Source organism: Agelaius phoeniceus, chromosome 3, assembly GCF_051311805.1.
Source record: "Agelaius phoeniceus isolate bAgePho1 chromosome 3, bAgePho1.hap1, whole genome shotgun sequence".
NCBI classification, from domain to species: domain Eukaryota; kingdom Metazoa; phylum Chordata; class Aves; order Passeriformes; family Icteridae; genus Agelaius; species Agelaius phoeniceus.
The window spans coordinates 13,344,176-13,368,475 of NC_135267.1; the positions used below are offsets into that span (position 1 = coordinate 13,344,176).

Consider the following 24,300-nt stretch of genomic DNA (forward strand, 5'->3'; position numbering starts at 1 on the left):
TCTATTCACAGCTGGTGCTCCAACAGATCAGGTAGACCAGAAAATGCATAAACCATCCAAACAAAAAAAGTGCCAGGTGATACATCTTGACTGAAAGATCATAGTGCAGCCCTCATTGTGCAGAGAGTTTGAGTTAAAGAGCTGTATCCTGATGTATACAGGTAACGTTGTTGCTCTCAAAGCTGTAAAAAATTGCAAGTAATAAAATAAACTTAGAAAGTTAAAAAGAAAGATGGAAGCACTAAGTTAGTACATAAAATTATATGTCTAAGAGAGAGGTAGTTTTATAAAGTGCATTAAATAAAGCATTTTTAAGACTGCAATTTCAAAATAGCTACCTTGAAAAAATAAATCTTTTGAGAATTTGAAAAAGGACACATTAATTTTATTTAGAAGAAAACTGTATTTGAATACCATGACAAAAGAGTCAGGAAGAAAGAAGACAAAAATTAATTTCATTAAGATCGCTTCTTTATTCTGCTCACACAATTTTCTTTTTTTTTTTTTAAATTGTATCTGTGATCTAACACAAGGCTGAATGATTCCAGTGATGCAAAGACATAATTTGTTTTTCCAGCCCTTAGCAGCATTTTACTCTTGGGGCCTCTTTCTCAAGTGGTACACACTGCATCATATCCCTTCCAGTCCTTTGGGGGATGCAGGCTAGTAGTATGGATGCTTTCTACTGACTAGATTTAGATCATTGTTCCAAAACGAAGAGGGATGGAAAGGGGTACCATATCCTGTTTATTATTTTGAAGAGAATTTGCCATTTCCAATTAAAAGGCTGGAAGATAATTGTAGGATGTACAAAAGAGCCCAATTTTCACAATCTCTGTTCAAACATAATTGTCTCTTAAACAAACCACTCAACACTAGTACATCCCTGATTTACATATGTAACTTTTAATCCTCCTCTTCATCTGCCATAGGCAAACACCACAGTAAACATCACAGTCTGCTGCAGTGAGATTTCCTGTTTTAAGTAAAATTTTAAGTTATATAACTTTCAATTCAATTACAGTTAAGGTTTTCTGTAATAATATTAGAGGAGACCTAGAAGTATCCTGAAGCAACCCTGAGGTTACTCTAAATGATATGTAAATTTGGGTCACCTCTCTTACCCATCCTTTTGATGACTTCCTTACAATATCTATATTTTGCTATATTTAAGAAGTTTGTCTTTTCCTTTCTCTTTGGCTCTTCTACCATAGAGATGCTTAAAGTCTTCGTTAGGCTTTACCATTTTGTTATTTAAACATCACAACTTCATTTGAAAACTCTGAGTGCATTTAAATGCATGAAACAACATAAATCATAGTTGAGTCAAGATTGAGAAGGACTTTGGTTTTACATTTCAGTACAAACAAAATGAGAATGTCGAATATAGGAATTCTGTAGAGGAAAAAAGTTCAAATCAATCTCATTATACATTTATAAGAAGGAAATAATAGGGTAACAGATATATAGAAAGAAGGCTGACCTTTCTTCTCTTGTCTGCTTTATTCTGGGAGGAGAAACAGTTTTGTCCATATCAGCATCTATTCAGAGAAGCGTGTGGCTCTGTCTAGGAAAAGCTGATACAGGCTAGAGAACATTTCTGGATTGTCTTCCTACATCCTGATTCCTGACAAAGAGACTTTGCTGTGGAAACAAAAGAAATAAGGGAGATTTGCTTTCAGTCCCAGAATGACTGGGGCAAAGGATGCTGTTTAAGCAAAACAACCATTCCAGCAAAACTTCCACTCTCTGGATAACCAGTGACAATCTGGAAATCTGTATCTTGAGGAAATGGCAACAGTGTCGACCCACCTTTCACTCTGCTGATTAATAGCCTAAGAAAGAGCATAGTGTGTTCCATTTGTTATAACCTGAGTGTTACAGTGCCATGTTAAAAAGTGCTACTGATTAGATTCTTCTTCATTTCACCATAAAATACCACCACTGGATTTTTTGAAAAACATGAGGTACTCCTGTCATCCTTTTATATTTATTTGTATTTTGTGCCTTTGAGCTTTATTCTTTTAGATTTACCATTGAAAATTAGTCAGCAGTTAATGTTCTGAAGGCTTTGGATACCTAGATTATTCTTTGGAAAGAACTAAAGAACACCTGCAATGTCTTAAGGTAATAACTGTCAAACTGTCAGAGGCAAAAGTAACAAGCAAAAATATTTGCAACAAAAGAAGGGAGAAGACAGCCGTTGGAAAGGGAAGCAAACTATATTTAAAAAGCTGGTTGTAAAAGCAGTTAATGCTAAACATGTGATGTTTATGCCAATAGAATGAGTCAGATGTGCTTCAAGTGAAATACTGTATTTTGAGCTGCCTAATGTCACCAGCGCCTGCAGGGACAGTTTGCTAACTCTCCATGAATACACAGCCAGCTCTTCAAAGTAATCTTCATTATGCAACAGTGGTGCTTTAAAGGCATCCTCCCTTATTGATCTTGTTTTTTGCATGATTCAACTTGTTAAGAACAAGATAAAGCTCCTCTGATAAACATTGATATTCTATAGGTAAGGAGAATTTCTTTTGTCTAACGTTTTTATTGTCATTGTTTGTATCTATTCAGACAGCTTAACCTTCTGTAAGCCTCTGGTAAGTCATTAAAATGGCTTTCTCCCACAACACTTAAGCTTCCTTTAAAGCTTCCTTTAAACTCTAGCCAGCTGCTTGCATTCCTGACCTTCTGGAACTTCTGAGCCAGTATTTGAGATCAGTCACGGCACCTCACCTACTGTTACACAGTCCAGAGTGGGCCAAATTTTTTTTCCAGATTTTACTTTCTTCATGTTAAATTTAATGAAAGAGATGCAGGCATCTGATTTTTCAGAAAGAATACGCTGATTGAAAAAGCCACCTTTCCCTTTCCCTTTCTCTTTCCCCTTCCCTTTCCCTTTCCCTTTCCCTTTCCCTTTCCCTTTCCCTTTCCCTTTCCCTTTCCCTTTCCCTTCTTGGGACCATACTCCTTTCTTGAACCATATGGCCTGATCTATGGACTAGTATGAAAACTAAGGGAAAAGATCAAATGGGATAATTTCAAAATAATCTAATCCATCTTCTTCAAAAGTATTGTAGATTTGGAATTTTTTTCCCACTTTGTTTTTTTTGGGGGGAGGCAGTGAGGGGGAGTGGGGTAGTTTGAGACCTACCTTGGTATGAAATATATATATTAACAAAATGCAAATATAAAAATACATTCTAAGTATTTTAAAAACCAAACTGATGATCTCTTTTATTCTTTTAAATTCTTTGGCAAGCAGTTAACCACAGAGTTGAAAAGGGGAGAAGCACATACGTAACACTAGAGTATGTAATCTGAGTGGTCTGGCTGTACAGTAAAGTGTAGAGTTCAAACAGAATTTGGGGTGATCCTGTAACTTCAGGCCATGCTGAGTCACTTAAGACAAATGCATATGGCTGTTGTGCTCTAGGTCAGCTGGCCAGCTGTTCACCTGTTAAACCCCACAAATCTGCATTAGTCACAATCCTAAATTATCGTGTACTTTTTTAACGCATGTTTCATAGAGTACAATCTTGTGGAAATTGCTTGCAAAAACTCAAAAGTCTGTTTGTATCTAGAGGTGGTAATGGTTTCTAGGCACTCTGGAGAAAAGTTAATGACTGCAGCAGAAAGGTGGGTAGGTGGTAGACTCCGTCTGCCAAACTTGGTTGTGTGTTGTGTATTGACACAAATTTTAAACTCTGAGTAAGCCAGACTCTTTGCAGGATATGCCTCATTTACCTCTTGAAGAGTGGCAGATGTTTCCACCATCCCTCAGAGGGGAGTCCAGCCTCCCTAGCCGGGTGCCTGAGCTGTACCAGAGAGGATGCTTCTCTCTAGGCCTTTTAGGGCAGCCCCTTTCCTTGATTAGATTTCTTACTCGGAAAGTTTTTAGGCATGTACTAAATAGACTCAAAGGTTTAAATTAGGAAGTCTAGTTCCCAGCTGTGGGTAATAAATTGAGACAAATACCAGAAATTAGCATCTCTGTATTTCTATCAGAGAAAACAAATATTAGATGAATGATTTAAAATTTAATAATGATAATGAAATTATAAAAAAACCACAAACCTTATTGAAGATGTAGAATGAGAAAACAGTCCTACCAGTCAAGTGATGTAGGTTCCATCTTAGGACACACCTGAAACAATCTAGCTTAAAGGCAAACCTAAGCCTTGCTTACTTGGGATCTGAATGGCCAGAAGAATCTCCTTAAAGGCCCTTAAAGACACTGGACTTGCATTTTAATATGTCTGTAAAAAATTAGATGGGATCAGTCCAGGTGGGTATTGCACACTGGTGTGTGAAATTTTGAGTCCAGATAAGGAGAATTATATTTAATGGTGAATTGTACATTACCTTAAAGACTGTAATATATGCAGTAATAGTTATTTTAATGAAGATAAGCCAGTTGTGTGTTTCACTTTTAAAATAAATTTTCAGTTATGTCTTTTTGAAGATAGTTACTCTATTTAATCTGGACACATACGGCATGTATAAAGATCTGATTGGTTCCTGTGGATGCAGATGTTATTTAAAAACGTTCCATGAGTCTCTGTATTATCTGATATGTGTATTTCATAAACCTTTCATTTGGATTAGAGAAATGACAAGGTTTAAAAAAAGAAAAAAGCTTTCAAGTAAAGATTAAAATAAAACTTGCACATATCATTGCTGGTTGTTTTTTTTTCTATGACTATTTCAACCACTGTTGGCTAGACAGAAAAAAGGAGGATTTTTTTTTGCTGTTTTTATTATGCTTGAGCATGTGTGCAGTACAGCTTTGATTAGTTAAGTAATCTGTACATTAAGTAATCTCTACTATTTTTCCTTTACTAGCAGTGCTCACATGACGATCTTCAAAACTCATAGCTAGGTAATGAGTAGATTGACTACTTTTATCATTGAATGTTTATAGAGGAGTTTCTAAGTGGTTTAGCACAGCTATTTTTTAAGTCAGCGCTTTTACTTGCACATATAAGGGAGAGTAATGAACATTCAGTATATTTATTATCATGGGAAATTCCAGTACCAATAATTTATTTTTTTCATTTCATACAGTAAGCACATAATGTTATGTGTCAGTGCTGAGACCATATTCATTAAGGAAACCAGCTATTGATGTTTATGATTCTGATGTATATCCATCTTAATATGTGTATTATAATGCATTCATGAGTATAAATAATTACACTGGAGCTTTTTCAAATGAATAAGATATTAGAATATTGTTCAGAGGATGTAGTTCTATTTCTGTTTCTGTTTACGTATTGTGCAACCTTGCACATTCTGTTATTTAATACATTGTTGGTCTAAGTTATGTTGTATTGTTTGGCTGATCTAAATATGACCCATTTGTACACTGTGCTCACTCATGTCAGCTCAGTTGCTGTGCTAGTGATGGGCCTTGGAATTACTTCATTTGAGTCTCTTGCTGTTGGTGGCAAGTGTTGCGTTTGTGCTATACATACATGTAGGTAGCAATAATTTCTACTGTAGACCTGGAGGCTCTCAGAGGGAAATAGTAATTGAAAAATTATCTGCACAGTCTGTGTAGGAAACAGTAATTGTTTTGTAAAACACAGGGTTGTGCAGTTGTTAAGACTCAAGTTTAATTGCTTTTGTGACATTCCAGTTTTATGGCCTTTTTGCTGTCTCCTTTACAATCTGGAAGGACTTGTTAGATATGTAGACACCATTTTCCAGACTTTAATTTAGCAGAACAGCTTATGTTAGATGCAGTCTGAAAGACAGACCAACCCTACTCTCTTCCAATACCCTAACTGAGTGAGGGAATGGAGAATCAGATCTAATGGCTATTATTTGGGATAAATAGAACCATAATAAACTATTCAAGATATTTATTCAATTTTGCTTACTTTTCTAATATATTGAGTAAATGTGCAATAAAAAAGAGCCAGCTTTGTTTGGTTAGGTTTTTTTTAAGTATATCCTTTCTGACATATTGTTGCATGGTTTTGGGTTACTGCAAAGAGCTCTGTTTTCATCTCCATCATTCTGAATATTGATTGAAGTTCAACATTCAGGATGAAAGGAGTCAACGCAGTCACTACTTATTCACACCATTAAAAATTGAAATAGAATCCAACCCAGAAGCTATTCTGGTCTTGTTTTGTGGATTTTTTTTCCCTTATAAAATATTAGTTCAGACTTCAGTACTACATTGGAGTATTTTCATCATTAAATTGATTCTCTGCAGTTGTGAAGCTGGAGTTATATAAGTAGTCACAGTATTTAATAGCAGTTTGCTAAAATACCTCTAGGCTCACCAGGAATTAGACTTATACTATTGTATGTATAAACCTGGATCCTACAAGATTTGCATGAGAGGTGAATCTGAGCAAACTCCTGGCTAATTACCTTCAAGAGCTTTAAGGATAATGGAATAACTCCTTAAATGCAATGGAAAATTTAGGAGGAAGGAAAAAATTGTAGATAGTGTGTAAGAAAGATAGGGTCTACCTCACCTAAAAAGTACATAAATGTTATGTGTCAGTTTTATTTGCTTTACTTGGTTATCTGCTTCTTCTGAAATCAATGCCTAAATTCACTGTGTAGCCAGTGGAAAAAGTTTTTCAAAGGTCTTAAAGTGATGTTTTAAAATTCATTGATCTCAGTTTAAACAGGCAGTCTCTCTTTTTAGATCTTTGCAGTGCACTTACCTTCCTGTTACAGGGAGCAAACCTTTTGGGTGAACTTAAGCACTTAATTTATGTGTGCTGGAGTTGCCTAGAGGAGAGGTGCACCCAGGTGCCTAAGCTAGATTGTCTGTATCTCAGATGGAATTACCTCTGAAATAAAGACCAATCTCTGTGAAACTGGCAAAGAAATTGTAATCTTTCTGTCAAAAAATATATTTAAAAGTGTAGCCAATTATTGATGTAGCTATGTTGCATAATCAGTTGTGGTAATTACATTTTTAATTACTATACCCTTAGGACCTGATTCTGATCTTGTTTCCATTGGTATAAAGCAAGGATAACTTAGATAAAATCAATGCAGCTGAACTAAAATATAATTGATGAGAGGTCAGAATTGAGCCCTAAATGGTATGCTAAAAGTGGAACTAATCAGAAAGCTAAATGGGTTTATAATTTGTGCAATTGACATTTTCATATTCTAAATCTCCAAGAAGTTAACCTTTGGATACAGAACTTTACTTTCCTTTAGAGTCTCATAGTATTCAGGGAAGTGAAGGCACTAGAAAGCATGTAAAAAAAAAAGAAAAAAGAAAAAAGAAAAGATGATTCTGTACAGCTTTTCAAACCACATAGTAAATTCTTTCATTAAATGATTGATGTGTTTCCAGCTTAATACATTTCTGGAGACAAGTCTTTGAGCAAAGTTTTCTGGTGAGCAGAATCTGGAGAAGCATTAAACTATAGCATGTTCTCAAATAACAACAAAACAAAAAATTCTCCCAAATCCAAAGTTACTATAAGCAGTAGGGAATGTTAGGAACTAATGTCTACTCAAAGGGAAGAATATTCAAGATCTTTTTGAAATTATGTACAGAGTTTACTCTTTCTGTAATAGATAGTAGTGATAAATTTTCTAAAAGTCATCTTTTTATCATATGTAGTTGCATAAGCCCTATAAATATATTACAAGTTTTAATATTTTGGTGTAAAAAAGAAAATAAAAAATATTAAATATATTTTCATACAAAATTTGTTTGATTTATTTTTAAGTAAATATGCTCATTATGTCTAAATTAGTTTTTGCTGTTGAATAGTGAGATGTTAATTTTTGTTGTATAGTCAAACCAATCAAATAGCTTTGCTTTGCAAAATACATTCCCCTGAAGATAAGGGGTTTTCCTTCTGCTTTTGCACAGAGTATTTTTCAAACAGCTTGTGCAAACATCCAAAGTTACTTCATTTGGGACAACCAACTTTGTATCAAATGGATTTTTTCTCAGCTGACAGAATGTATGTGAATTTTTGTACCTCAGGTGAAATTTTGAATATTGTGTTTCTGTCAGTGGCAGTTCTCCACAGCAGTGACCTGGCTCTGGCCAGTGAAACTGCTTCCTCTACAAGTCCTGCCCTAGGGAATCAGGGGCTGTCTGCTGGGACTGGCCTTCTCCTCATGGACACGACTTTCCCTCCTGTGCATGGTCAGGAACTTCAGCGTTACTGCTTCTGTAATTATCACTGTAGCAGAGATTCCCAGACGGATATTTATCCATCTTAAATTCTAGAGATTTATTGCTCTTTGGGAAAAAATAGCTCATAACATGAGAGAAAATGAAAACTGTTCTTGCATGGAGTTCTTCCTTATTCTCTGTGAATACTTCCCATGCTGCTTTCAGAAATATGCCCATTTTTAGCAGTGCCATTATGATGCATTTCACAGGAATTTGGAAGGCTGGAGCAGAAGTTGTTACATATTTGAGGAATGTTAGTAGAGTAATATTTTTTTTCCCCACAGAACAATTACATCTTTGGAAGCATCAATTTGATCAAACCTCTGGCACATAATTATTGTTTTGTGCTGACATCTTTATAGAATATTTATATGGCTTTTGTTAATATTTGATCAACTGTTTTTAATTTTTTTGGCATGCCACTTTGTTTCCAGATTTTGGTTGGATGTGTCTGAAACAAAAAGCTTTATTATGAGGCTGGAATTCACTCAGTTGTGTCTAGGACATCTCACACTAAATAAACATAATCTAACTACTCCATAGGCCTCCAAAACCACTATTGTAAGTCACCTCATACTCTTCTCTAAAAGTAAAAATTTCTTTTGCTGAAGTCAAACTGGAGTAGCAAACTTAGCTATCCAGTAGAAATAAGAATGTATTAAGGGGGTTTTGTTGTTTTTTTGTTTTTTGTTTTTTTTTCCCATGTGTAGCATCCTTGAAGCTGACATTTATTTGTGACTGAATAGATGACAGCATGAAATTCAATTACAGCAAACAGTCTCAGTCATTACACCTGTCTGCTTCCAGAGAAAAGTATTTGTAAATTGGTTTTTATCCTTCTGTTCCCTAAAACCTATGTCTGTAATTGACACTTGCCAGCAGAGATGACTGGAGACAGAAGGAGAACATTATGTGTCTGAGTATCCCACCAGGGAAAAGAGTATCCTCATCTTTGGAGAGTTTTGTGGTGTTTTGTTTTCTTTAATGAAGAATGATATCTGTGTGCCAAGGATTTACTGCAAGGCTGGTGGCAGATGTTTCTCTAAAAAAAATACATAGAAAAAGTTATGAAAGATGAATCACAAAAAAACACAGGACAAAAGAAAAAGCTAATTAACATAGAAATATTTCTTCTGCGAAGGAAAACAAATGCTTCAGGAGAACAAAGGCACCTCTCTGTTATTTGTAAGGCTGGTTTGTTACTCTAACACATTTGTAAGAATCAGGTTTGTGCCTGACATGTCAAAACTTATTCACAAAACAAGAGTTGTGGATATCTTGGGAGACAACGTTGTCACTTGTTACGCAACTCAGCATCCGTTCAGCACTGACTGATGCCCAAGTTGCCAGTTTTCAAAGAAATGAGATGCAGACATAACAGTAATATTTGTACCAAATGTCAGGCAGAAGAAACAGGGGAGTTCATAGAATGGGTCTAGATGTAGACTGTGACCAGGAAAACAATCAAAATATGATAGACAAGCTGTCAGCTCGATCTTTCCTAACTGTTTCATTTCTTTCTGGTAGATTCTTTTTCTTTCTTTCTATGGGCTTCCCTCCCCAGAATTTTGCCAGAATAGACAGCATACAGAACTGATCTGGCTGCTAAGTTTTGAGTTTGATGAAGAATTACCAAACCATTATGTATTTCAAATGCATCAGATGTTTAAAAGGTATGGACAATTAGCAAATCACTACATACGTGGTAATAATGTTATTGGAGCATAAGCATTCTTAGAAATTTGCTAGTGGTATTAGGGAAGATCAGAATGTATTTATTGTTTTTTTCTCATGGGTCCCTTCCCACTCAGCATATTTTATCATTCTATTTTTTAATTGATATTTGACAGTTTGGGCAACTACTGCTTCTGTTCCTCTCTGTAAATCAGCAAGTATTTTGAGAGTTTCTCAGCCATAAAAGTAATGGCAAAACATGTGATGGAGTAATGCAGTCAAGTATTACTTGACTACCTTGCCTGTTCCCATGCACTCATGACATCCCCAGGTGGCTCAGAGCAACTGTGTGTGCCTCTGCTGATGGCTTTCCCAGCACTGTAAGCACACTGTGTTATATTTATGAGCTGGAAAGTAAAGTGTGTCAGCAAGTAAGTTAAAATGGTTTCTCTGTAGGATATTGTTAGTGTAAAATATCTGATTTATTTGTGTCTTTTTTTGAATGCTGCAGCTTGTAAACACAGTGGGGAATTTCTCTGCCATTGATCCAAAGCAATGGGTACTAATGGCATAATACAGTGGTACTCAATAACCTTTTATCATGGGTTGCTTTGTCATGTGGAGGCTTAACTGAGGGGAGAGAAATACACCATAACAAAACAGAAAATCTTGTGAATGTCTATCAATACATCTAATAATTTTCAGTATAAGAGCTATCATGATCTTTTCTGTTATCTTTTTGCATGAATTATTATATAGAATAACATGAAAATTATTGTGCATATTAGTGTAAACATGAAGTGAAATGTAAGCATTTTTTTTCGAAACATTTCAAGGATAAGCTGTGGCAGTTTTCTATCATGGCTTTAGTAGCACTCAAGTGAGTGCTATATTACAGTGCTTTGAAATTTTTAATAGTTTAATAATTAATATAATTTTTTTAACTTATTGTAAAAAAGCTTTTGTATCTTTCTAAGAAACAGAATATGGAAGTAAGGGAAATAGCTACACAGTAAAGTGTTAAAATTTGTCCAGTACCAGAAATCTGATCAAGGCTCTTTTTGCATCAGTTCCATAGAAGTAAGCAAAGGCATGTGTCCTGAAGCAAGGGAGGGCATGTATCCTGAGGTATCCTGTTTCAGACCAGCACAAAACCAGTGTGGTGCCACATGCTGACCCCCAGATCCCTGACAGCAGCAGCTGCAATTCTTCAAGGTGTATAATCTGTTTGCCTTCCACTCTTGTTTAGTAATTTTGGCAATTCTGATGCCTGTTTCCCTTGAGAGCAACCAGAACATGGTTGGAGGCCAGGTTATGACTTCTCTTTCAGTGTTTCTCCCGGGAGCAAATCAGTGAAGAACGGTACCCTTTGGGTAATCTGGGTACAGGACTATAATGGAGTATGGGGATTTTTGTATTCTCTTCCTGAACAACCATTTAAGAGCTAACAACAGTATAATTTTCTGCTAGTATTTTCATATGCATATATATGTATATGTGTGTGTGTATGTATATATAGTATATATATCAGCAATCAGCGCATATATATATATATATTTATATTTATATATATAGACACATGTTCATTTTACATTTGTTATTGATAAAATGCCAGATTACAGTCTCACTTAAAATAGATGTAGAGGAAAAACAACTTTGTTATCCAAAGATTTCTGCTAAAAAAGGACACAGCAAAGACATGTTAAAAAGAAATAACAGAGTAGGTTATAACCATTGGGATGTCAATATCCCTGTTTTTCTATGTTTTGCATCTGTTAGCAATGTCCCCTTCAGGCTCAATACTCAAAACACCCTTCCACTGCTGTAGAACACTGTTGCAGAAAAATGGTTTATGTCATGTAAAACTTCTATTGGGCCCTAAGATACAGTTTACAGGGATGTAAAATTGATCTCATTGCTGCTGTAGGAAAAGCTGATAGTTTTGAATGATTGTTGCATATCTTCAGGGTAGGAAAATAAAAGATGCCAAAATCCAAGTTGTCCTTTAGGAAGTGCAGTAAGGGTGCTATCAAAGTGCCAGGGTTACTGTTTGACTTCAGCAAGTAAAAGAGGAAGCTCAGATTGATTTGAGCACATTATTGCTGTTGTAAGATAGGAAATAATAAATAAAAAAAAGGAAGTCTGATAGCCCATTCATTCTTTAGAATTTGTATGACAAGTCATGAAACTGGAGTTGCAAGCATAGATTTGGTAGAATAATACTGAGTTTAGTCCTGGAGCATGTACTCTTGTTCATTTATGAAATTTTCTGTATGAAGTGTGACTGCAGGATCGTAAACCCTTATTTCTAATAATTTTCAGTATTTTGTTACACAAGATGCTGATTTTAGAGACACTATTTAAAAAGTATCAAATTAAAAGCCTCCATGACTGCTGCTGTTGATGGAATTGAGACACATTCAATATTCAGGACTTTAGGAAATCACTGAAAAATTGATATGTATGTTCCTTTTGCTGACATATCTGTCTTCAGTAAAAAAGATGTTTACAGCAAATTCTGTGCTAGCAATTGGTACATTATGCCTAATTCCTCTTATATGTTAAAGTAAGTCCTGCTTCATGTATTTTAATTTTTCAGTTTCTATTGGGGTTTTTTGTTGTTGTTGTTATTTGCTTGGCATTTTTGCTTGGTTGGTTTTAGGTTTTTTTGTTTGGGAGTTTGTTGCTTTGCTTTGTTTTTTTTGGTGGTGATGTGTTTGGATACACCTGTCTTTTCCTTCTGGAAAGCACATTATGGATCAAGGAAAATGAGAACCAGAGAATAGCTAAAGATAGGGATTAAAGGCATGAGCAGTATTATAATTTAAAATTTTCAAATGACTCTGGACTAAAAGTAGTGACTTCTAAAACAATTGCTACAGTTTTCTATGCCTTAATATTTGCACATATTAATAATGTACTATATGATTGGCTTAGGAGTATGGATGGAACACATCAGTCTACCAGATGCAATATTCTCTCTGGAAGAGAATATATCCTTGGAATATCCTGCTCTTTTTGTCACCTCAGTTTTAACTTTTTCTATAACTTGATCTGAAAATGATGACCAGCTTGAAATCTATATAACTTGAAGGCTTTATCAGTAAAACCCAGCACAGTTATATTTCTCAGTGGCTGTGATGTTGAAACCTGGGGAAAATCAATTTTTTCTTTTGCTGAATGGTACATTTGAAGCATTTAAAAAAGGTGAATGAGCGTGCTGAGGACCTGTCATTCTCAAAGTACTTTCTTATGCTGCGTGTGTAGGTACATCTGCCTATTAGCCCTGAGAGGCTGTGTGTGTTTGATGCATTGGATGTTGTGTCAGCAGGAAGGAGAAAAAGAAGAGATGAGGTATATCAGAAAGAAAGTTGATAGCAAATGGTGTTTTGAACAGTGCGTATCCCCCCCGTGTAATATATTATGGAAATAATGATTCTGTCAAGTGATGCTTCTTTGTTACCTGGGGTGATACAGTAGGGATTATGCATGCTCAAGTCATTCAGGACTGGGTAGATAGTTGTCTAGAAATGCTGTAAGAAGTGTCTTTGCCATGAAAGACTTCATTAGAGATGCAGTGGCAAGAAGTAGATTACTAGAAGAAAAACACCCTGAAGTAGTTTATTATTATTGTTATTATCGTTATTGGGTTAGCTAGAAATGGGAACAAATATGTTATTTTAATCCTGTTGTTATGGAGTTATCTTTTTTTTTTTTTGCAATTTAATTCCCTAATTTATCTTGTATTTAAGGATGAATTGTATTCTTTAACTCATTTTCAGGCTTGCTCAAAATTGTTGTTGCAAAACCACAAAAAGTTGTTAATTAATTAGCATAGATAGGCAATGAGAAGTTGGCTAAAGGTTTAAAAGGAGATGTCAGGAAGTCATAACAAATAAAACATGAATGTAAAACTGTAAAACCATCTGTAAGAAAGCCACAGAGAGAAGCCAGAGGAAGTTATTATTGTAGAATAAACACCAAAATGCTTCTGACCTGTATACTCTCATTAAGCAGAGATCAAGAAATGCAGCCCAAAAGGCAGGATAAAGTTAGCCTACCCTCTCAATGGATTGGCTTATGTGGCTGCTCTAGTTTGAAAGATTTCTGTGAAATCAGTGAAAACAAACTGGTGCTCATTGCCAGAGGAGGATACTCTGGCTTCAGTCAGTTTGATGATTCCCTTCTTCCCCTGAAAAACATGGGGACTTCAATAAGGTTAAATAGCATGCTGCATTTTAGGAATCTCACATGGTCTGGGAATTATATGCAACATAATTGTCTTCAGAGCTGCCAGCATATGCAAGGTTGGATTGTAGGTTTGGACTTTTACTTTTTCCTCGTGATTCTTCTAGCAATGAAAGGTAGCACAACTTTTTTAGTTTTGGGTGCAAAACCCCCCCCCCCAAAAAAAACAAATTGCCAAAAACCCTACACACAAACCCCAAACCAAACCAATTTGAATGCTGTCTTGCAATGTTGATAAATCAGTGGGATTTTAGTTTGAATGGAAATTCTTTAAGAATGGATTATGCCTGGTTTTTATGTACTTTGTACAGGTGTTAAGCAGGAATGTCACACAGTGTATTTCATTTCCTCAATTAAAATCTTTCCCCTCTCTCGGTTCCTCCTCCTTCACATTCCTGTTCCTTTCCCACATACACAGAGTTAACTAATATCAAGTTTATTTTGCTTCACTGCTTTAAGAGAAATGAATGCTGTGGCAAACAGAATAAAAAAATTTGATAAGCAAAAACAAAAATAGCAGGAAACATGGAAAACAAATTCCAGTGACCTAGGTAATATAAAATTGTTCAATGATAAGTACCAACATTAACAATTTCAGACATCTAAAAATGTAAGATTAGCAATTTGAGAAACATTTATCTGGATGAGATAGAAAGTTATACATGAAACATAATGACCTCTCTGAAATTCATTCAGGATGCAGAGGTACTTATTTAGGCAAAGAAGACAACTAGTTAATCATGTCAAAGAAAACTAGACAGTAAATTAGTTTCCTACAATCTAGAGTCCTAGCTCTGAAAAAGAATATATTCCACTAATTAAAGAGTGAAAATACTCTTAGCTTTTAGAAAGAGAATGCAAGGAGAGTGAGACGGTTCCTGGCTTCATGCAGCAGCCCAGGTTGTTGGTCTGATACAATTTTATGATTTTATCATTTAGGCAGCCTAGAGTAAGAGATCTTCAACTTTGATTATATTGATTATGTACACCATAATAGTTCATAATGAAGATTATCATGCGTGGCTTCAAAACCTAATTTTCATTCATTCTTGGAGCCTCCAATGAAATTTAGCCTATATGAACATACATGTTGTAATTTTAAAAAAATCCTAGAAACTTCAAATTTGCAGTAAGAAGTTAACAATCCAATTTAATTATTCAGAGGATTATTTTCTGAAGGTATTTTGTTTTTGTCATTATGTTTTTATACTTAACGATACAGGAGTGTGCATTCTAGATGTTTTATGTTATTTTAAAAAACTAGAGAAAGTGAAGATCCCCTTGTTGCTTGGGATAAGAATTACATTTTTTCTGAAGACTACATAATTTTACATAATGAAAGCTTTATACACAGTTCTAAAATAGGGTGGTGGTTTTTTTACCTAAAATATTTAAAATTATCAGTTTTTTAAAGAAGAATTTCAATAAAGAATCAGTATTAGATTCTGAGTTAGAAAAATGTATAATTTTATCTCTAATATCTTTAGTATTAGCTCTAGCATGTTATTTCTAATAAATTTATCTCAGGCACCTTTCCTGTGTTTGAGTCTGCCCAATACCAAGTCCTTACCCATGTAAATGGCATTTAGCTTTTAACTGTAGGGGGCTGAGGGTCAAGTCCTCCTGTTCTTTATCTTTTGCATGAGCAAAATTGATTTCCATTAAACTGAATGAGAACAAGATCAAGTTCTGCATGGTTCCAAGACCATAGTTGTTTTTCGAAGTGCTATAGTTTTACAGGACTTCTGTTCTAAATTCAGTGTGTATGTTTGAGTAAGACTGTGATGTTTGGCCTCCTTTGATGCTGCACATCAGAAAAATATCTGCTGTCTTTCTCATTAAAAATAAGTTGAGAAAGCGAGTTATTTTTTCAGTCTCTCACAGTTTATTACATTCTCTCTTAAACATTTTTATATGAGAATCAATGTCCCTATAATTCTTTTATATTGGGTTTGGGGTTTTTTAATTTCAAAAGGTCCTTGTTTGTGGGCGATATTTATTAGGAAACTCAGTGTGTATACATGTGTGTGCACAAAGTGTACATTTATTTATATCTCTGTAGAGCGAGGCAGAGGAAGACAGAGTTGCCTTTGTTCCATAAGATCTACTTCTTAAATTGTCTGGCACTTTCAAAAATGCTAAGACCAAATATGGAAATTCAGCTCTAAAGAGAAAATGTCCTGGAAAGGTTGGAACTAATGAAAAAGAGTAGGCTTAGTCTCTCAACAAAGTCATTTTCATCACCATCATGTCGTAATCAGATAATGTGAGAGGTTATTTCTAAGCAGAACTGGAATTAGTCATATCAAATCAGCCTAAAATGTGATTTTGTTTCTAAAAGATTATTTCTCTTTTTATGTGCATTTCAGAAACATATGCAATAAATATTTAGACTCTTAATTTGCTACACTTCAGTCTAAAAATTTGATTTGCTCTCGTCAATAGAATTAATTTGCTTAATTGTTTTTCCTATCCCATCAATCTCAGTTTTGTACCAACTCAAACGATGACACCTTTTGCTGTTTGCACTTTAGTTCAATTTCTGTTCTAAGTTTATGAACAGTAATAGGCATCTGCTAGAATATTCATTAGCTTTGAATTGTGAGCTATGAAAAGGTGCTTTCTTTTACCTTAATGAAAGTTGCTCAGCATGGGGTGGATCAGTAATGACATTTGATTTTAGCCATCCAGTGAATTTGCTTTTTATTTATTGACACATCTTGTCCAAACAGCTCCCTCGCAAGTTAGTGGTGTAATGAAAGAAAGAGTGCTGCAGAGGAGCGTGGAGCTTTCCTGGCAGGAACCAGAACATCCCAATGGAGTCATTACTGAATATGAAATCAAGTATTATGAGAAAGTAAGTGCTAAGATTATCTGTAATGTGCAAGAATGTGGTGTTTGCTTTATGCATTGTGGAACAGTGTTAAAATCATCAGCTATCAACTACCTCGTCCCTGCAAAGTCAGTGATTTTGCTTGTTTTTAATAACTAGCTAAATCCTGCCATTATTATTGCTATCATATGTCTCATATATTATATTGTGGCATACTAAAAACGAAATATACACTTGAAATCTGCCTTTTTTTTTAATTGTTAAGTTGTACTTGGATATTTTTTACCATTAAATTCCTGTTTTTACATCTATTCTACATTGTGTTTGAAGCCTGTTTCATTTCCTTCTGTACCAATGTAATTCTAGTCTTGAAATGATGTATCAAGTACAACTCCTGACTGAATTTTTTGTTTCCTTATGAGCTGGGCAGCTTCTACTTGATGTCTGAAATTTTTTAAAAACACTTCCTAGTCTTTTAGGAAATAAATATTCCTTATTTTTCCTTCTAAAAAGGACCGGGACTGTGAAATTTATCTTTCAGTTGTTCTCTCAACACAGTAATGAATGGAAGGCTGCTTTTCAGTCGTAGATGAAGTGATCTCTGTTTCTGGTAGAGTGAAATTGCAATCTTACTGATGTCAGTCGGAGTTTTGCCATTCATTTCATCATGTCTAGGGCTTCATTCATGATAACTTTGAAGTACTGCAGAATAAAAAAATTCTGACAACCGTAAACGGGATGAAAGCAGAGTGAAGGCAGGTTGTGCAGCTCTATGTTTGTCATGGGACCCAGACTAAGTTTGGCTCCTCCAGATTCCCTGGGAAATTGTCTGCATAACATAACATACTCCTAATTTTTATAAAACATTCTGGGGAAAAAAAGAAATTGAAGTACATTGGAAAAAAAAAATTAATAAAGGGGCTCCTTTGTGGTCAGTCATGAAGACATTTCTGCAGGCAAGGTAACAGTACCCCTATATCAAAAAGAGCATGTCAGCTTGCTGGGTCACAGAGTTAGGTAAATTCAGCCCAGATTGGATGTAATATCAAGTGTCATATTTCATTTTCAGTGCTGAATTACAGAAATATACTTATGAAAAGATCTTTATATGATTTGGGAAAGGTATAAAATTTTTATTTGTTGAGGCTAACTTCCAGGTTAAGTTCTTCACTCTAATGATTCTTATAATAAAATCTGACAGATAGGTACAGATAGCTAAATAATTCTTTGGAAGAAATTTTACTAATTTTAGCAGATGATTTTTGCCCCTCAAGCATGTGTGTGTACATACACATGCAAATAAAGTCCAAGTATTTTTAAAATGTTACATATTTAACAAAAGCAAAACTGTCCTCTCAACCAAAAAAAAAAATAAATTGAGAACCAAAAAGCTTGCATTTCTTTAATGTGCAGAGCAGTTTCTAATCTGTTCAAGTAAAATAAATAATTTAAATGGGTAATGTAAAATGAAATAAAAATTACCAACATACCCAGCTTTTTATATAATGATAGCTTTTGGAATCTGGCTTTTATTATTTTCCCTGTATACTCATTTTAAATAACCAGCAGAATTTCATTGCCAATTTTTTCTGTGTTTTCAAAAATAAAAATTGATGTTAAAGTTTTTTTTTGTTTTGTTTTTTGTTTTTTGTTTTGTTTTGTTTTTTTAGTGGAAGAACATCCTCCAGTATTATACTTAGTACAGTGAAATTAATAAAAGAGAATAAAAAGCTCATTCTAACAATCACAGATAAACTGGAATATATAACTTTGACTGAAGCAATTTTTGCACAAATACTGAAATGGTTGTTTTCCTTCCAAATAAATGCATTTCAGCTTTAAAATTAATTCACAGTCTTCTTGCTCAGAACGAGAGAGGTCATTTAAGTTTTGTTCCACCAGTTTAGAAGAGAAGAAAAATAAAAGGATTTGAACTTTCGGCTCATTTTAAAGCCAAATTAAATCAAACAATTTTTGTCATTCTGAAATACTCTGATAAGTGTTTTTTTCACCTCTCACTTCTGGCTAGGGCTGGAATGGAAACGGCCTGAAATCTCCAAAGTAAGCCGTCCTGTGAGATTTCTAGTGCAGGTTATTTTTATTTTTTGTTATTTATTTATTTTTCAATACAAGGACTGTTGGCAATTCAAATAAGCCTCATTTATGCATCAAAACCCAAACTGGAATTCCACTGTGGCTTACAGTCCTGAACCTGACTGTTTATGGTTTCCTTACCCTTGTGTGTCATCTCTAAAGCATTCCTGTTCTTTCTCACATACCAACATACATTCTGCCACGGTCCTCACTTACAGATTATTTAAACTCTCTAGGAAAAGATATGGAAAATTGTTGCTAGCCAAGACTGTGGGCTTGCTCAAGTAACAGACTGGGCAAGAACCAGAAGAAGCCCTTAGTGAATCTGAGAAAAGAAGTAATGTATGTTCTGTATAACCCTGTATTTCAGCAAAAGCCTTTGTTGCTCTACTGACTGTGACAGGGAAGGCTCTCCATCCCTTTTAGCTGGTGAAATATTATTGAAATGAGTTACAGATTTATTCCTTCCCTCTGTATCCATCTCATTAGCACTGCTGCGTTCAGCTCATGCTTCTCTGGTCATGTGGTGCATTCAGATGGTTGGTTAATTCATCTCTTCTGCCCTTCAAATCAGGGTTGCATCTGCCACCAAAAATCAACAGGGCTCCACATATCTATGCTGAAACATAATCTGTGTCAGTAAATGTGATGAATAAGTATAGCTTTTTGAATACTCTAATGATCTGTGATACAGCTTTTGTACTATTTGAAAGTGAGTTATTACTCATAGGGTTTGTAATCTTACAGCTTCAAATTTGTGGAGAGTCATACTGAGCTTCTTTCCCTGGGTTCCTCTTTATGCCTTAGAGCCTAAAACTGAGAAAAGACTAAAAACCAGAGATAAAAATCCGAATGAAAACTGAGTTAAGGACCTCAGAAATTATGCAAAATCCAGCCAATTATACATTGGCAATATTGTATTTTTAGAGGTGATAGAAGGGTACGATGTCAAAGTAATGATGTCAGAGTTTTTCCATTCATTTCACAATGTCTGTGACTTCATTCATTATAACTTTGAAGTACTCTAGAAATAAAAAAATTCTGACAGCTGTAAACTGAATTAATGCAGAATGAAGGCAGGTTGTGCAGCCCTATGTTTGTCATGTTCTGACAAAGAAAGAAAAATTTCCCTGTCCTTGAACTGTTTAGACCTCACAGATTCCCCTGGAAATCTGTGGTTGAGTTTTTTCTCATCAAAATGTCACAAAATTTAATCAGAGCCAAAAACCATTCTTTTTTTTTTTTGGATGTTTTCTGTTTTCTGAGTAACAACATGAGCATCCCATTTGAATTTTATGTTACACTTAGAGCTCATCATTGCATTGACAATGTTTTGTAATACTTCACAGAGTATGCTTTATTTTTGTCGTTGGGGAAGAGAGCATTCAACAATTGAAATAAACTACCCAGGCTGGCTGTCAGTTGCTGTTGTCAGTTGCAATCATGATAAAATCTCATCTGTAAATGTCATTTAATCTTTTGTCCTATTGTTTCCAGGATCAAAGGGAGAGGACCTATTCAACAGTGAAAACCAAGTCCACTTCAGCTTCTATTAATAACCTAAAGCCAGGAACAGTGTATGTTTTCCAGATCCGTGCTTTTACTGCTGCTGGTTATGGAAATTACAGCCCCAGACTGGATGTTGCCACACTGGAAGAAGCCACAGGTAAGGCATTAGGTTTACAGGAAAATAACCCTTTCTGTAGAGATAGTAAGTAAAGCAAGAAAGGAAAGTGTCATAAGCAATATAATTACAATTAGAAAGAATTTGGTTCTACATGAAGGTGAATTTTTGTCATTGTCTTTTGAAGGATGAGCTTCCATAATTTATTTTACCACAGAAGTGAAAACTAGCCTTATAATTGGCCGGAGGAGATTTGTTACATATTAGATTCTTCTCCTTTGCTCTCCTTCTAATGCACGAAGACTTTTCTTTTTTTTTAAAATTCAAATACACTCTTATTTTTCCCCACAAAAGAAGTGAGTAGTGGTGAGCTGAATAACTCAACTAGATCCTTCTGTAACTGGGGAGAGAAGGAAGGAGGAGATTTCAAGCCACAAAGACTTCTCCAGGCTATTTTTTTCCCATTTGATTTTCTGAAAAAAAAACCCAACAACTTGGTAGTTTAGTTTATGTGTGTGTCTTCAGCTGTAATTCCTCTTTAGTGTATTTTGAATTCATTGGCAGTTTAGTTGAGTAAAGAAATAGGAATCTCAAAGATACTAAGTTATTTTCAGGCTCATATAAAAAGTTGTCAGCTGTGTAACCAAAAAACTTCTTCCACCAGTGAGACCTGGTAGCCTTGAGCCCCTTCACAGGAGCTGTATCCCTGGCAGCTCCAGCACCCTGTTACAGACCCAAATTTGGTTACCCTCGTTTAGAGCATTTGCTTCACATTGACCTTGACGTCAGGTCAGCCACATTGGGAGCTGGAAATACAGGGATACCTAGGCTGTGAACTCAAAGGGTATGGATGCCATACCCTCTTTGCACCCCATGCAGCAGTCTATCTAAGAGTGTGTGCAGACACACATTATTGTGTCCTGTTAATTGCAACCAGGTGTTGCCTGAACAACTTGTGGTTATTCTTAATATACAGTGGTTAATATACAGTGATTCCACCTTAGTTCCACACAGAATATAAAAACTATAAATAATGAATAATACCACATATCTAATAGACATAATTGAAACAGTAATTATCATAATAGCAGCAGTAAGCTGTTATTACTAATATTATTAGCTCTGTGTCTAATAGCATACTTCCCATCTGTAGAAAGAGTCAGTAGCAGAATCCCCATTTTGCGGAAAGGGAACCTGAGGTACAGCCAGAAGTAATTTCTTATTTTGAATAGTTTTCTGGAAAACAAATTAGAAGTCTGTCATAATAAGTTTCTGCTAATTAGATAATTTATTGTCCATAGTGGTTTAAAATTATTACATCAAAATATTTCCCCAACATTTTTTTAATTATCTGAGTATTTTTTACATACTGAATGTAAGCAGACTGGTAGCTGCTAAGATTAGCAAAGATGATTTCAAAGATAAACAGTTTTGACTGGAGTTTGGTCAACATATGGGAGATTAGAAAATCCTATAATAAATGCATCACTGACCACTCTCCTGTACTCCTTTTCTGACACAGATGATGAAAAAATGCATATAAACCACAGAGATTCTTGGCCAGGATGCACAGCAGGTTTCTTTTGTCACAGGCCAGCTATATGCTTTGAGATGCCATGAAAAATGTCCTGTGTTTTCATTTAAGAAGATTCTAAAAGTAGCATATTTTCCATTATCTTGAGACAACATTATGAAATATAATTCCCAGCAACGAAAAGCATACAAGATTTCCCATATAGGGTTTTCAGAAATAATTAAAATGTTGGTAAAATATAGCAAATTCCATTAAGCTTTTCTAAAATTGTTTTACATTAAAGTATTAGTTTCTTATATTTTATTTATAATTTTATCAAAACTTAAAGACTCATTAAATTGTCTATTGCTAGCATTTGAAAGGAAGACCTTTATTGGATTGTTTTTGGGAAATATACCTCAAGGGACATACCATGCAGGTGAACACTAAACCATGTTATGCTACAGTTTAGAGGCTTTGGCTTCTTCTCATTATTACGTGGATTTCTGAATTCAGCTTTTAAAAATGTCAAAGTATTTTAAGAAAAAATACACAAGTGTATACATTTGTGTAAGAATATATATAATGACCACCACATTCAGTCATGTTGCCTACGTGGATTTATCCTGGCACTTCCTCTGGTTGGCACTGTTTGGTTGGTGTTGTTAATTAAGTAGATTTTTGAATAGTGTGCTGTTTTCTGAATCGTGATAGAAACCATATAGCCAATTTTCAATATTTGAGGAACTATTATATCCATTATATTAATACAATCTGATATGTGAAATATACGTATATTATACCTGTATTGGATCATATCATACATGTTGGGTATTGCATAGATATTTATGGAAAAATTTCAAAATTACAAAGTAATATGCTTCATAAAGGCAGACCATTTCTGTTCTACACTGTGTTTGCCACAGATCAATCAATGGCTTCTAGTTGTATTTTTTTGTTGGCTGGTTATTAGAAACAGAAGTCCCTCTGGAAAAACACACAAATGTATGAAATATCACTGAAGTGCCAATTCTATCTCCTGGTTCACTGACATATTTAGAAGTCAAGTTAAGTGGCTTGTAGCCAGTGGACCTAAAGGCAATCCTCTGCTTTCTGTAAATGAAGCTGATCTTTCCACTTACAGAATCACAGAATCAATTAGGTTGGAAAAGACCTCTGAGGTCATCGAGTCCAATCTTTGACTTCTTTAAGGCTCTTACTGTTAAAGTAGAAGCACTTGACAAAACCTGGCATGAAGACTTTGCTTTTTCCTTTTTCCATGAATCAGAGTAAATCAAACAAGATTGAAGCATTATGCATACGTAAAATTGATCTCCAAAGTCTGAAATACAAATACTACAAATTTTTATAGAAGGCATAAAGCACATACTTAAGAAATACTTAAGAAAGTAGTATTTGGCATACATGGATCCAGTTATCATTGAAGTTTTCATGGTAAACTTGGCCAAGAATTCTTTTCCAGAAATTGTGCATTTGAAATTGCTTGCATGAGAAAAGGTTGTTGGAGCATCAGCGCAGCATTTCAGCTGATAGCCTTTTTTAAATCCTCCAGGGTGTTTAGATATGCATTCCAATCCCAAAGCATGTATTTAAAAGCTGGTTTAAATTTAACTCCTTTAAATTAAGCATTGTGCATTGGATGGCTCAGGTCAGGTGTCAGCTGTAGCTGAATGCCCAAGTACCAGCTCCCTGTGCCACCCTCTCACCCTGAGCACAGCTTAAGCAGAGGTAAGAACTTTCCTGTCCCGGTGCTGATTCCCTGTCATTGCTATTGTGGCATCACCTGTGACAGGTAGCCGTGCGTGCACCCTCTGAAAAGACCTTCTGCATCCCAAAATCATTCCTCTAAGAACATTCTAGCATCTTTGTTTCTGCCAAGCCACAGGGATCATTCTGGAGGCTGTGCTCTGATTCACCCTTACACCAGCAGACTGAGTTCATCACACAGGAGAAGCAGCAGAGTACCTGAACATAGGCAGATGTCTTACACTGCTGTCACTGAATTTATACCAGACCATGCCCACAATCAGCCCCCTCCCCTCTTTTTTTTTAAGATATAAAAATAAATCATACATTGCATCCCACCTGTCTTACCAGTTGGCCGGTGTACCATATCC

At 35.2% G+C, this 24,300-nt stretch overlaps 1 protein-coding gene across 5 annotated transcripts in view; it reads left to right on the forward strand.

Annotated features, from left to right (window-relative positions):
• Positions 1–24,300, forward strand: part of EPHA7 (EPH receptor A7) — a 165,989-nt gene that overhangs the window by 102,661 nt on the left and 39,028 nt on the right. For all 5 annotated transcript variants that reach the window (XM_054629295.2, XM_054629296.2, XM_054629297.2 and 2 more), the window contains exons 6-7: positions 16,831–16,955; positions 20,523–20,691. In XM_054629295.2, the coding sequence (XP_054485270.2) occupies positions 16,831–16,955; positions 20,523–20,691 (294 nt within the window). The remainder of the gene's footprint in view (positions 1–16,830; positions 16,956–20,522; positions 20,692–24,300) is intronic.